Source organism: Rhinolophus sinicus, linkage group LG09 (genome assembly GCF_036562045.2).
Source record: "Rhinolophus sinicus isolate RSC01 linkage group LG09, ASM3656204v1, whole genome shotgun sequence".
Classification (NCBI taxonomy): Eukaryota; Metazoa; Chordata; class Mammalia; order Chiroptera; family Rhinolophidae; genus Rhinolophus; species Rhinolophus sinicus.
Genome location: NC_133758.1, coordinates 105,707,193 through 105,721,215, shown reverse-complemented (window position 1 = coordinate 105,721,215; position 14,023 = coordinate 105,707,193). Strand labels below are relative to the sequence as shown.

General features: G+C 55.6%; 1 protein-coding gene and 1 pseudogene across 8 annotated transcripts in view; both read right to left on the bottom strand.

Moving 5' to 3' along the window:
- Positions 1-366: 366 nt before the first annotated feature.
- Positions 367-14,023, bottom strand: part of MINDY4 (MINDY lysine 48 deubiquitinase 4) — a 108,483-nt gene continuing 94,826 nt past the window's right edge. For 2 of the 8 annotated variants that reach the window (XM_074340948.1, XM_074340949.1), the window contains 3 exons: positions 9,595-9,775; positions 8,960-9,032; positions 664-803 (listed from right to left, as the gene is read on the bottom strand). In XM_074340948.1, coding sequence (XP_074197049.1) covers positions 755-803; positions 8,960-9,032; positions 9,595-9,775 — 303 coding nt within the window. In that variant the 3' untranslated portion in view covers positions 664-754. Of the gene's footprint in view, positions 804-8,959; positions 9,033-9,594; positions 9,776-14,023 lie in introns of those variants that run through there. The other 6 variants (XM_074340946.1, XM_074340951.1, XM_074340947.1 and 3 more) reach the window with 6 other exon arrangements.
- LOC141573219 (oxysterol-binding protein-related protein 9 pseudogene) lies at positions 672-8,877 on the bottom strand (annotated as a pseudogene).

Here is a 14,023-nt window from a genome sequence, read left to right as displayed (position 1 = left end):
CCGTGGCCAAGAGACCCCTCCCTAGAAGGTTCTTTCCTCCATATCCACTTGGCCTGGTCCAGCCTACCCTCCAGGTCCACATGACTGTCCTCTTGGGGCCCCAAAGGAACCCAGGTCTGCCCTGGGATGGGCTCTGGGGGCTGGGGCGGGGTCAGGGGGCTGAGCTGCGCCTGGTCCACACAGCTTATGGAGCCCAGTGCCTTAGACTTGGGGCAGAGCAGCAGAGGTCAGGCTAGACCAGAGGCATCGCTTGCCTGCAGAGACCATGGTCACGGGGGCTCTGGGGCCCCTCCAGCCCAGCCACGATCCACGCAGACCTGGTGCTTCCTTCGCGGCAGCAGAACAAATGAGTCTCAGCCCTCAGCATGGGTTTCACTCCTGCTTTATAGAAAGCCACCTACCCGACACAGATATAACGAGTGCCAGGGTCCCTGGGCTGACAATTTCAGAGGCTTGGCAAGGGGATGGCCCAGCGGGGAGCAAGGGAGGGATGCAGACAAAAGGCAGCAGGGGCCCCAGCCGCTGGCCTCCTTCTTGTCCTTGGCAGTCACAGCTCAGCTGGGAGGGACCCACGCAGCAGCACGGTCCTGGGAGGGCCCTTCATGGAAGGGGCAGGGAGATCCTGGATGCTTCTGCAGCAGTGCTGGCCCGGGTGGGGGTGACACCCTTCTGAGAGACACGTCCTTGCGGCCTGGGGCCCAGCTGTCACTCCTGTGATGAGCGGTGGAGCCATAGGGCTTACACACAGGACAGCTCAGAGGATGGGGTCTGAGCCGTTCCAGTTCACCGACGCCCCCTTCCACCTACGAGCAGGGGGCCAAAAAAAGAGAGTTAGAGCTGCAGGGCCCACATGGGAGCCACCTTGTGCCCTCATCCACCTGCAGTTCTTGTCTCAGGGGCTTGGAGGAGTCAGGTGCCACCGTCCCCACCTCGCCCTGCACACACACGCACACAGACACACCACACCTTACAAAACACAAATGCACCCAAGACCCTGGAGAGCGGACAGCGATGGAGCGGGAGGGCATTCATTCATTCATTCATTCCTGCCACAAGTGTTTACCACGAAGCTCCTTTGTGCCTGGCACTGCAGGGGCCCTCTGCTAATGTAATTCACACACGTCTGAAACCAGCCATTTTCCAAGGGTGTCTGACGGTGGCACTTTAAAAGTATGTGGGAAGACCGAGACACGGGAACATCCTGGAGCATTCGAGGTGCAGAAGGAAGTCCGGTTGCTGGAGCCCAGAAAGGGGGGGACAGTTGTGGCACAGGCTATGGGCGACAGGAGGGGCGGCGCCTCGTGGGACCTGGGAGGGCTTGTAAGGATTCTGGGTTTTGCTTTAAGAGGCATGGGGACGGAGTGACGGGCTGCGGGCAGTTCAGTAAAACACAGATGTGCATTTTTAATTACTTTATGACACCCTAAGAAGCACGGAGGATAATTAGGCTTAGATATAATTTAACAATAGTTCAATGCCAAAATGAAAGTTCTTGTACATGTAAGCATGACATTTCCCAACATGTGATTTTAATCTGTGGCTGAAACAATTCAGAGGAATCACATTTAAGGCAGATGGAATATTCCTGCAAAATCTGGCATTGGGTATATTAACATATACATGTATCCTAAGATTACAGGAATTAGGAAACAGAGGTTGCATACCTCCACGGCACGCCAGAGCACGGCGTTTGAGGCTGGGGGCTTAGAAATGCTTTTCACCGCATGGGATTTGGGGAGGGAGGGAGATATTCTCATAACCTGAAGTTTTCCTTCAGGACGGAAGTCAAAATGGGCGCTGTCACTTTAACTGTTGATCTGCATTAGAAAGTCCAGCATCCCTGAGATCGGGACTTCATCGAGGGAGGCAACAGCCTCCCCGCAAATGAGAGGGCTGCATTTCCCAACCAAAGGCTTAAAAAGCTCCAGGGGGTTTCATCACAAACCCAACATTCTTCATCTTCATGAATAACGTAATGATAACGTCGACTCCCCACTGAATTTCTTTCTCCTTGCTTCTCAGCCTTCTGCTCTTTGTCGTCCTTCAATCTGTGCCTGGCTTAAACTGCCACATCAGTCAGTGTCCCTGACTTTCAGGTTGAGGGGGACAGCCTTCCAGAGGCAATGAGGTTCATACACCGTCTGTTCTTCCAACTTCTCTTTCCTCTGATTCCGGGTAATTTCGTGGTGTCTGTAAACACTGCATGTGCCCCTGTTGAATATTTTTCATACTTTCCACCATGCCCGTTCCCTTCAAAGGAGCAAAAGGGTTTCTTGTCGTTTGGAGAAAACAGGCTTAGCAGTGATTCTGTGCCTCTTTGCTTCCATTAAGAGGTTTAATGCAGGAGACGATATTTGCATATAGCCCATTTTGGAACAATTAATGTTGCATTTTCCTCTGAGCTCCACCCAGGGCACTGCAAGGATAGACTTTCCATAACCACTGGGGAATGTGAGAATGTAATGTTCAGCATAATCTCGACACAGCCCTGCCCTGCGATTCATGCCCAACAACATCCCAAGAAATGTTTATCTGGTCCATATATGAACACTGAATTGCATCTTCTTATTAAAACACTCAGCGTAAAAGGCTGAGATGGGTGGACGGTGGATATCCTGCTCAGTCAGGAATGTCACACTGTGTCAGGGAACTGGTCCTTCCCACACCAGCTCTGTGTTCTCTCAGTGTCATTTGCTAATAATGCCCTATGATGCTGAGGAATCTCACCCAAAATGAGGGTGCATGGCTTTCTGGCAACTGACCTTTCCTTCCAGCGTGAAAGGCTGAGTGGTATCATTTCACCACCTGAGCCTGCTGGATCCTTCTGGTCACAAGTGCTCAGAAGCGGTTCTGGGTGTGCAGAGACGTGCGCAGACATCTCCAGAAGAGGGCTTTTCTCCAGAGTGAGTGTGGGAAGCAGTACCTTTGTAACGTATAGAGTAATCAAAACCTAACCAGCGACAGGACCTCTCTGTGCTTGTCCACAGACGCTGCCTCCCCTGCATCAGCCGTCGTGTGGTGTGAATCACAGCATCGCTTGTCCCACTGGATGTGGAAGAACTAAGAGATTCTGTGGCGTCTGGGTGCTTTAGACTTTCTCCTGAGCTGCTGGACATCAGTAGGGAGGCAGACCCAGAGGCATCCATTAGATGCTTGGGCCACTTGGATGGAATCCATCAGCATTCATCACCACTTGAAGAGGACACACTGGGACTGTGCCTAGAGACAACGTGGCACGGCGGGGAGAAGTGGCACTGCTCCCAAGTGGTCAGTGCCCACTGCCTGCACTGTTTGGTGCTGGAGCCCGACAGCGTCCCCCGGCAGCTGACATAGGTCCTGTCAGTAGGGAAGATGGATGCGGCTCTGACCTGCACAGCTGAGCAGGTTCGGGAGGTAAGACAGGCTGGGAAGACATGGTGCTGATCACAGGTTCTCGGGGACGAGACTGACCTACCTCTCAACTGGATGAGGAGTGCTTTAGCCACACGGCACAGGGCTTAATTGATTCTACCACGCAACTCAACTCGAGATTTTCAGTTTTGTTTTTCTGTTCATCATCGTTGCAGTTTTGAAGCGTGTCATTAAAAAGCTTTTATTATTCCATTAGGCTTTGTAGGTAAGCATGAACCTCTGTAAGTGTCTTACCAAAGTTTTGGATGCTAGGGCCCCCGGAGGGCAGGAGGGAGGGAGGGAGGACAGTGACAGTCCACCTACAGCCTGGCTCCAGGAAGGCCTCAGGGACCCAGATTTGCAAAGGAGAAACTGCTGCCCACACCAGGGTGGTTTCTCGCCCCACCAGTCATGGCAAAAATGAAGGGAAGAGTCAGAAAGGGACCAGGCTCCTATATCCCTTTAAGATCCATCCTCAGCCTGGCCCCCCCAGCCCTTGCCCCACCGCGCCCAGCTTTCACCCTACCCTCTCTGAACAGGCAGATGGAAGTTCCTCCTATGAGCTCCCCCAAACTGCAAACATCGCAGATCCTGGCAAAATGAGGTCTGGCTTCAGTGCAGTTGCAAGCCATACCTATCTGCCACTAGATGTTCATGCCACACCAGCAGTCATGAGTCGTATGGCCAGCCTATGGGATTTATGTTTAGTTTTTGAGCCTTTGCACAGAAGTAACTAATCCACTATCCCAGCCAACAGGTGCCAAAGCAGGGAGAGTATTAAAAGCACCAGAGAGAAGCAATTCGCAATTTATGATGGAAAGTCAAAGCAGAGACGTTTTAAAAATGGAAAGAGCTGAGACACGAAACTCAGACACTTTTCAGAAACACTGCCCAGCAGGAATGGTTCTGAAAGTCTGTGAGTTAATTACAAGGACAGTCAGAAGAGCTTTGAACATGCAGTCAGGGACAGGTGAAAATAGAAACGCTTCCGAATGGGGCACAGCATCAGAGCACCCTCGTCCAGTGTTAATTCAGGAGCAGGCTGAGAGTGAGTGTAGAGCAGGGTTTCTCCAGCTCGACACCACTGACATTTAAGGCTAGCTTATTCTGCGGTGGGGGCTGTCTTGTGCATTGTAGGATGTTTAGGACCCTCCCTCTCCGCTGTGAGAACCAAAACAGTCCCCAGACATTGCCAAATATCCCCCATGGCACAAATCACCCCAGTTGAGGACCACTGGCTTAGGGGTTGAGCTCTGTGACTGTACCATGTCCCTGGAGCTAGGGTGGGCTCAGTGTCACCTCCGTGACACTCCTGGCCACAAAGGAGGCCCTTTCTTCTTGGAGCCATCGCCACAACAGAATGGCAGTTACTGCCTCAACTGCTTTTCAACACTGGTGAAACTGGTGCATTTCAGAGTCGGGGGGAAGATCCCTGATAGAGCCTGTATCAGCAAGGAGAAGAGCGCAGGCCTGGTTTTAAAGCCCCCGTTGCTGACCGGTAAAAATACATCTCAGAATTCAGCAGGACTCAGCTGAGGCCCACACACTCCTGTGTTCTGCCCCTGCAGCATGGCACTCGGTGCTGGGAACCCAACCAGGGACGAGGGTTCCCAGGGCAGGTGTATGCAGGCTGCAGGGCGGAGAATCAGAAGCAGGCCGGCGAGGCAGAAGGAGCACCCAGAGAACCCTCCTACGATGGGTGAGAGGCAAAAAGGATGTCAGCAGAGGTGTGAAGGCTGGAACAGGCCCATATGGCAGGTGGGGGGACCACTGAGGAAGCGGGGCGCTGGGCCCTAGGCCCCAGAAGGCACCATTCCCAGATGAAACTCCATTTTCAATTTCTTGTCTGAGCCTCCAAACAGAAACATCTGTGGCCCAGCCCAAGGCCCTGGTTATGAGTTCTTTCCTCTTTCTCTGGACTGTTGACAACTGTTTCTTTTTCTCCCACTCTAGCACGGCTGAAAGGTTGAGAGCGGTCACTGTGTGTGTCATGTTGGGAAACGACCGTAAATGAGCCTGTTTTTTGCTGAGATGGTTAGAGAACAGCCAGAGGATCGGGGCAGGAGACAGACCCCACATTCCTGACATAAGTGAAGGTAACAGGAGATGCTCTGAGGCCCAGACACACGTCATACTGAACAGTAGACATGGCACACGACACGGTGACTGTTCAGCTTAGGGTGTTCTTCTCCAAAAGCAAAACCCGCAATCTGCTCTTGTGCAATGTCGCCATGGCAACAACACCAGGTGGCGGGAAATCACACTGCCCGCTCAGTGACCTTTCCCTGGGCTGGGACAACAAGGGCCGAAGCCGCAGGCCCTGTGCTGCTTGTGACTCGAGGTACGGCCTGGGCACAGACCCCTACTCTGGAGAGACCCGTCCCATCTGTGAAAGGAAGGGACATGCCCAGTGGTGACCAAGGATCTTTCTATGGATCCAAGCCAGCACTTGCTGTACCTCGGCAGGTGCTTTGAATCTGACTGGCCTTAGAAATGACCTGACTTGGGCACATATACCCCCTTCCCATCAAGGCAGGGGCTTCCTTTGGGGAGCAGGCCTTATCCCTCACAAGGCAGAGCCCACGTGCAGTGGGTCCTCGCTGACCTTGAAGGCCACTTTCCCAAGTTTTCGCCTTTGGGCTGTTTGAGAATCTGGGATGAAAACAAATGCAGAGCCTTTGTAATCCAAACCCCTTGGAACAGGCCAGGCCTGCTGTTTCCCATTAGAGTGGTGTGTTATCTGATGGGGACAGAAGGGGAAGCCCAGCAGTCCCATTCTTCCCCCCCGCGCACTCCGCTTTTCTGGGAATAGTGCTGGGAAAAGTCTCACTGTGTGAACTGCCCAGGTGGACCCACCCAGTGGAGCAAGTGATGGAGAAATGGAGCAGGCAGGCAGCTGCTATCAGGAAAGTCCTAGAGGAGGATGGAGCACTCATACCTGGAGGGCAGGGGGAGGGCAGCCAGCGGGGCCGGAAGACAGTACCCTAGCCCTGTGTGTTGCGGTGGCCAGAGGTGGGAAGTGAGCACCTCACTGACATCTGATCACCTGAGCACACAAGGCAGCTAGGGATGCGGAGGCACTGCTCTCATCAGGCACCGGAACAGGTTCTCAAAGTGTGGGCCTCGGACGGCAGCAGCAGCAGCGCCTGGGACCTCCTCAGGAACACAGATTCTTGGGCCCCCCGCCAGACCGATGGAACTGGAACCCCTGGGGGTGGGACCCTCCGGGGATGCCTGGGAAAGCCCGAGGACCACACTCTAGAGCAACTCTTCCCAATGGGGGAGCCACAGCCCGACACCGGTGTGCCAGAACTCGGATCCCTCAGCCATCGGGGGCTGGGCGGGGGCTGGGCCGACCGGAGTCCCAGCCCAACTGTCCCTCAGCCTGTGTGCTGCACAAACATGACTTCCTGTCTGTGACAAGCACTGGGAGGAATTGAGAGGCCGGGGCCCAGGCGCCTCCTGCAACAGGTGAGGGGAGAGCAAGCAGGACAGACACTCAGCCTGGACCACACAGGGGCTCTCTCAGACGCATGCAGCCTCTGCAGCCTCTGCAGCCTCCCCCACACCGTTTCACTGTTTCATTTCACGGCACATGGTTGTGGGTACATGAGGGACACAGGTCCTGGGAGAAGGGGACAGCTGACAGGAGAGGAAGAGGTGCCCCAGGCCTACATTCACACTCAGGTGTCTCTGGACTGAGCTCCCTGACAGAACAGAGCTACGAGTCATTTTCAAGCACTTTCCAATCAGGGCTGAACCCCAGAAGTCCAATCACTGGACCATGGGGGGGGGGGGTGCTTGGTGAGGCAGGCCGTGGAACCATTCCTGGCGAAAGAGGAGTTACTCCAGATGGGCGGGGAGGTTTGGGGTGGTGGGCCGCCCCTGGGAGGGGTGCAGAGGCAGACCCACCTTCAGTGAGGGGCCCCAGTGTCTGCAGGTACGCGGAGCCTGTGCCCAGGGTGTGGGTCAGAGCCCTGCTTGGCAGGCCCACCTGCAGGAAGGACGGCCTGTGGCCTCCCACCCGGTCCTGTAGGAGGTGCCAAGGCCGGTGTCACCTCCTCTCCCTGCTGCTGCCCTTCTCTCATCACTCTGAATGAGTGGCCCTTTGTACATGAAAGGAAAGCGGCTTGCATGTGCCTTTAATCCTCCTGACGAGAGAAACGCCGGCACATGACCCCATAGGAATGCTTCATGCTTCGTCCCTGGCCTGGTGGGCGGGTAGGTGGCCGGGGGAGCAGATGGACAAATGGATACGATGTCCTGACGTCTCCCATGTCCCCTCCCTCATGTTCCCACTGTGTACATGGCATCCTCTTTCTCTCTGTGGCTCCATTCAAGGGCTCACTTGCCTGCGAGCGAGCAGCGCCCTGAGGCTCCGGCACGCCCCCTGGATCTCAGGTGGTCGGAGCGCAGGGCCTCCACCATCGCCCAGTCCCTCCACCCCAAGCCCAATCATGTTACAAACAGGGAAATGGAGGTTCTGCCTGAGGTCACACCAAGTCGTGAGTGGCTGAGACAATAAGAGAGCAGCTTATAGAGCACTTGGTAACGTCCCGGCGCCCTTCCGAAGCCTGGGAGCCAGGAGCTGCCATTATCCCCATTTTACAAATGATAACGTGAGGTACAGGGAGGTGAAGGCCAGTGGCTCATGGCCAAGAAAGGGGCAAGGCCAGGACTCACACCCAGGCAGCCTGGCTCCAGCACCCACTCACCATGCCTGCAAGTTGTACCACTTCCCTCAGAGAAGGTACTAGAGTCCAGGACTCCCCCTCCCTGGCCTACTCCTCCCATTGCACCCTGACGCCTCCAAGTTACAAAGGCTCTGTGAAGGGCCTGCCCACGCTTGGGAACTCCCCAGAGTTCCAACCCCCCAATTCTCCACAGGGCTGGGGCCCCACCAGAGAACTCATGAGTGAAGTGAGTCGTGAATCCCCCCATAGTCCCGGAACCTCAGCCTCCTCTCAAACACTGAGGGGCTGGATGAGAGGAGCCACGGACCCCCACCTGCTTCTGGGGCTAGGGGCACCTCTGCTCAGTGTTCAGAAGGCCCAGCCCGCACCAGCAGAAAGATGGAGCACGCGCCTCCCAGACAGAGGGTGTGGCTGCTCCAGAGCCGCCTCTGAGCTACACCCTGGCGGGGCCAGGCCCTCCCACCTTCTGTCCTGTTCAAGACCCCCGCCCGCCCCCTAGGGAACCTAACCTGTCCTTCCTCCTTTGGGCCTAACAGCACTCACCGCCCTGGGGGTCCTTGAATGAGGAGGGGGCCTCATGAGGTTCAAGGGGTGTGCACTCACACACACACACACACACCCCCCGCCACTACAGGGACATTGTCAGAGGCTGTCTGAAGACACGTCACCCCGCAAATCACACACTTTCCCAGTTGGGCCACAGTGACCACAAAGAGCTATATATGAGCAAGCCCCAAGCACTGTGTCTTCCCAATGTGCAGGGAGCCCTCTGAGGTGGGGCGTCTCCCTTCCTTCCGGCAAAGCCCCCCCGCCCCCGCCCCCCACTCTCCCGGCCACTCAGGTGAGGTTCTACCGCCAGAGTGGGCCCGACTCACTTGGTCCTGATGCAGAGCTCGAGCGGAGGGACGAGGTCATCGTCTCGGTCCTCAGGGGCAGTCTGGGTGGTGTCTGGGGAGCAGGACAGAGGCACACACTCAGCCAGGGCCTGAGCTCGCCCTCGGCTTAGCACTGACAGCCTGACTCCTGTAACCCGACTCTTCTGGCACCCGACCCTCTTCTCATGTCAGCTGGACCCCTCACTCCTGCCCATCGGTTCTCACCTGGACACCACAGCACCTCCTCACGGGCCTCCCACCCCTTCCTCCTGCTACCAGAATAACTCTTTCTAAAAACACATCTGATCCCATCACTCCCCCGCTCCAAAATCTCCCAGGTCTGCCCACTACCTAGAGAATAAAACCCAAACTTGTCTGCAAAGTATTCTGGGCTCTAATATACATGGTCTCAGCCTCACCATACACCCTTAAAGCCATCCGTTCCTCAAGGCACAACTCTGGCCCCGTCATGCAGAACCCACTAACACTCGCCCTCTGGCCCCCCAGTCCTGACATTCAAGTGTGGCTGCACCGCTCTCTGACTGCCCTGAGTGGGCGGCTATGGCCGATTTCCCTGACCAGTGGGTCTGGAGGCTCCCCAGGGAATGCACGGGGACGGGTGGCAGGCGTCGCACCGATGGTCAGCCGGATCTGCTCCTGCTGGTTGGCCAGCCCGTCATAATAGTACAGGTCGAAGAGCCTCTCGGCCCTCCAGTCTCGCAGGAGCTCGGGCTGCAGGCCGAAGAGGACGCTGAAGTGGCTCTCACTACACACCACCCAGATGGGGAACCTGGGGGTCTTCAGGAAACAGCCGACCTAAATGAGCGAGAAGGGGGCAGAGATGCCGATGGGACCTGCTGGCCCCGGGGAAAAGGGGCCAGGGCATCTTCTGTCCAACCCCCGGGCTGGGCTGACCTCAGAGCCCCTGTTGGGGACCACAGCCTGTGTGTGATGCTGGGGGCCCCTCATGCTGCTCAGAGGCAGGCCTGTCTCCCAGACCGTCCCGGCTGCCTCACCCTGCTGCTTGCAGGGCCTTGGCCGCATTGCCAGTCATCGTACAGAGCGATACCCTCGCCGGAAACACAGACGCCCTCTCCCCTTCATCTCCACTCCAGGTGGTACGCAGTGCTGCTCATCCTGCCTCCAAAAGCTCCCTCATGCCCAGCGTCTCCATCCCGGACAATGACCTCCCTCCACATCCTCCCCTCCCCACACTCCCACGGAACCTCTCACCAGTCCTCAAACTAACCCAGCACAGCCGTCCTCCGTGCCCGGGCATCCACTGCCTGCGGTCTAGAGTCGGCACACACCTCTCCTCCCCTTTGGGGTCCTGCACCACCCGAATTACCCAATCAGGGAGCATGAATCACCTCCTTCTAGCTCCCGCTTGGGGAGTACTAGGTACTCGGTACTCGGTACCCACCCCCTCTAACGCAGGGCATCACTGCCTCACAATGACGCATCTGCCTGCCTGCACGCTAGGTTCTATCCTTAGCGCCAAGAGCAGCGGGTGTAAGTCAACGTAAGCTCATGCTTGACGAATGAAGGTCCTTGTGAGTGAAGTGGAACTGGGACTAGGTAGGACTTTACCTTGAGGACACGTGGGACTCGGAGCCATTGGGAGAAGGGAGGGAGGGCCTCTGGGTGAGCAGTCTGTGGTGATGCCAGGACCCACGTCCAGAGACATTGGGAAAATGTCGGGACATTCAGGAAAGAGCGCAGAGGAAGGGGAAGGCAGGAGCTGGGGGTTCCACCTGAGGAGGGACGCCCTCAGAAAGTCCCAGCAGAGGACAGTCAAGGCAGGGGGGGCTCAGGGAAGGCAGATGCTATGGCACGTGCTTTGAGGCCCTCAGCCCCTGTTGGATGCGGGGCTGGCTCTGCCCCGGCCCCCCAGCTTTCTGTGCGCTCTCTCCCTGTCATAGGCAGCGCCTGTCCCCACCTGGGCCCTGGTTTATTCAGCTCTGTACGTGCCATCAGGCTGGGCTGGTTCGAGCCTAAATCCCCACCAGCCCCGGGAGATGTTTGCTTGCTCAGGTATTTACAGCCACAGCCTGTGGATTAAGGAAAGAATGGGAATTATTTTTCCAGTGGGGAGAAGGGCATACTTTCTCCAGGGCCCGTCACAGAAGAGTGGCCGGGCTGTCTTCCTCGGGCCCCTCGGAATCTACCCGAAAGCTGAGTCAGGGCTGGGGTGTCTCGGACAGAGGGGCTGTGCCCGGAAGGCCCTGAATCAGGTCCCTGGTGAAAGACTTGCCCGCAAACAGCAGCTTCCTCCAGAGGGTGGGAGGGCGACCTTTACAATGTGTTCATTTTCTCTTTGTCCAAGCACCCTGCCCCCACCTGGACAGTCGGGCCCTCACTCCAGTCCCGTGTGACATTTAAACATGATCGCAGAGCTCAATCCTTGGTGGGATGTGGGGGAATTAAATGCCTTAAAGGACGTGGCTGGACGTGCCTAAACCCCACTGCAAACTTGGCTTCGGTTCCAGGCTCAAAAGAGGCTTTCCTGACGAGGGCGTCGCCTCAAACAGGGAGCCCTGAAGACTAGGGACCCAGTGCTCATTCACTGCAGGAAAAAGAGTCACTGGGCCTGCCAGGGAGCAGGCGTCTGCATAATCAGCCACCCTGAATTTTCCAGCAGAGAAGACAAAAGGGCAGCTTGCCATTTACACAACGGTCAAAAGATTAAGGGCAAAAAAAAGCTGCCCAGAGAGTTTATAAATGAGTTTTCTCATTCAAGAGGCCCTTCCAAGTGGGTGACATTTTCCAAAGTCGAAATTCACTTCCTTGGGATTTTGGAGTAGCTGCCCAAAGGCCTGGGGCGAGGAGAGAAGGTGGGGGCATGTTTCCTCCATCACAGGCTGAGGCTTTCTCCTGGGGAGGTGAGTGTGCAACACAACCGGGGAGACTTTTGAATGAAGACTCTTACTTCTTTGAGGGGTGGGGGGAAAGGTGTACGAATACCCCAAACCCATCTGTGGACTGCCAGCTTGGAAGCCCTCAGTGAAAGGGATCAACATTTGATTGCTGGCAGGGTTAGTTAGTCTGTCATCTCAGAGATGCTTCCGGGTACCACGCTAGACAATGGGGGTAACGGCAGTGAAGGGAACAAGGGCAGCCTTGTCCTTACGGAGCTTACCAGATTAATGGGGAGGACAGGTAGTAATCAAACAATCACACAGATGCATTTCCACGGCATTGCCCTGAATCGAAGGACGATGCCATGAGGTTCGCCATTATGCTTTGAGTCACTAAGAACTCAAGGCAACGATTCAAATCTGACACACCACTGACTGCAGTAACGCCTCAGAAATCTCAGAAATGTTCCAATGGGGGAAAGTGCGCATCTCAAAAGCAGTGAAATATGATACTTAAAACCAAGAAGAGGCTTATGAAGGAAAGAATTAAGATTCTATGAGGGAGAATGAGACATTTGGGCAAGGGGCCACGAGAGGAGACCCCGATTTAGACAGAGCGATGAGGTGAGGAAAGGCCTCCTTTAGGAAGTGACATTTGAAGCTGAAACGTGAAGGGAGGGAAAGCAGGGGCAGGTCTCGCAGGGCCTTGTAGGTCCTGGAACGTGCTGGATTTTAGTCTATGCATTAGTCTGCCAGGGCTACCACACCGCAGTGCCACAGACTGATGGCTTAAACAGCCGAAGTCCAAGATCAAGACGTCAGCAGGGTCCGTTCCTTCTGAGCCCTGTCTCCTTGGCTGGTAGACGGCGGCCATCTCTCTGTCTTCACGTGGTCTCTCCTCTGCGTGTGTTTGTGTCTCAATCTTCTCTTCACATAGTGACACCAGTCAGACTGGATTAGAGCTCACCCCAAGGGACTCGTTTTAACTTAATTACCTCTTGAATGGCCCTATCTCCAAATCCAGTCACATTCTGAGGTATTGGGGTCTAGGATTTCAACACATGAATTTTGGGGGACACAATTCAGCCCACAACAGTCTGAGAGGACTGGACAACCACAGAGGGGTGTTAAGCAAAGGAAAGACATGGTCTGATCCACTCTTTAAAAGCTCACACTGGCTTTGGACTAGAAAGGGGTGGGGACAGGAGACCGAGGCCAGCTGAGCTGTCACAGGTGTCCAGACCGGCAATGCTGGTGGCTCAGACCAGGGTGAAATTGGACACTTGAGGAACAACTTAGGGTAGGAGCCATGTGACCTCCTGATGGATTGGACATGCTCCTGGTTTGAGTAACTGGACAGACGTGCCATTTGTGGGGCTGGAGGAAACAGAGGAGGCGGGAGCGTGTGGCTCCATCTTTTTCTCGGGTCCTTCCTAAAGGCAGCAGTGAACATCCCCTGCAGGTTACGGGAGGAGCATGGAAGTTAAACTCCCTGTCTCATGCTGTCCTTCCCTGGCCTGTTAGTGTCCCATCACCGTGACCACCACGAGCCGGGAGGGACCTTCCAGCTGCAGCCTGCAACGCAGTCCAACCCTCACTGCTGAGCTCTGAGACGGTGGGAGGTGGGCAAGACCAGCCCAGTGGGGTCATGGATGGCTGATGAAGGTCCCGTCATCCCAAGGCAGAGGAACAAACTTCTACTTGCTGGAGGAGATAAAACTCCCGGTCTTCAGCCCAGCACACAACAGCAGAAGGAGTCTATGTGGATTCAAGGATTTGGATTTTTGCAGGGCCCGAATTTCTTCAGTCAGCATTTTACTCCAAGGGAAGGATGACTGACCCCCCACTGATTGATGTTCCCACCAATTACCCTCCACAGAGCAGAGGAAGATCGTTTACTTTTTGACCCACACCCTTAAGACAAGAATGGAAGCAGGGATCGTGATAAGCCTGGGGATTTCAGGAGTCCAGCCAACGTTCGTTACCTGCTCAGGCTGTGGAATTTCGGGCCACGTGCTTTCGGAGCCCACCCAGGGTCTCAGGCTCAGGGCCCTGGTGCTTCTCACAGGCCATGTGGCCACATTCCTGGGCTCCCTCCGAACACCAGCACGTCTGGGACGGAGCCACTATCATTCTTCTCTACCCAAGTCTTTAGAACCCACACGTCTGCTTCCTGTCTGTGAGGATGGGAGTGTCATCCAGAGAG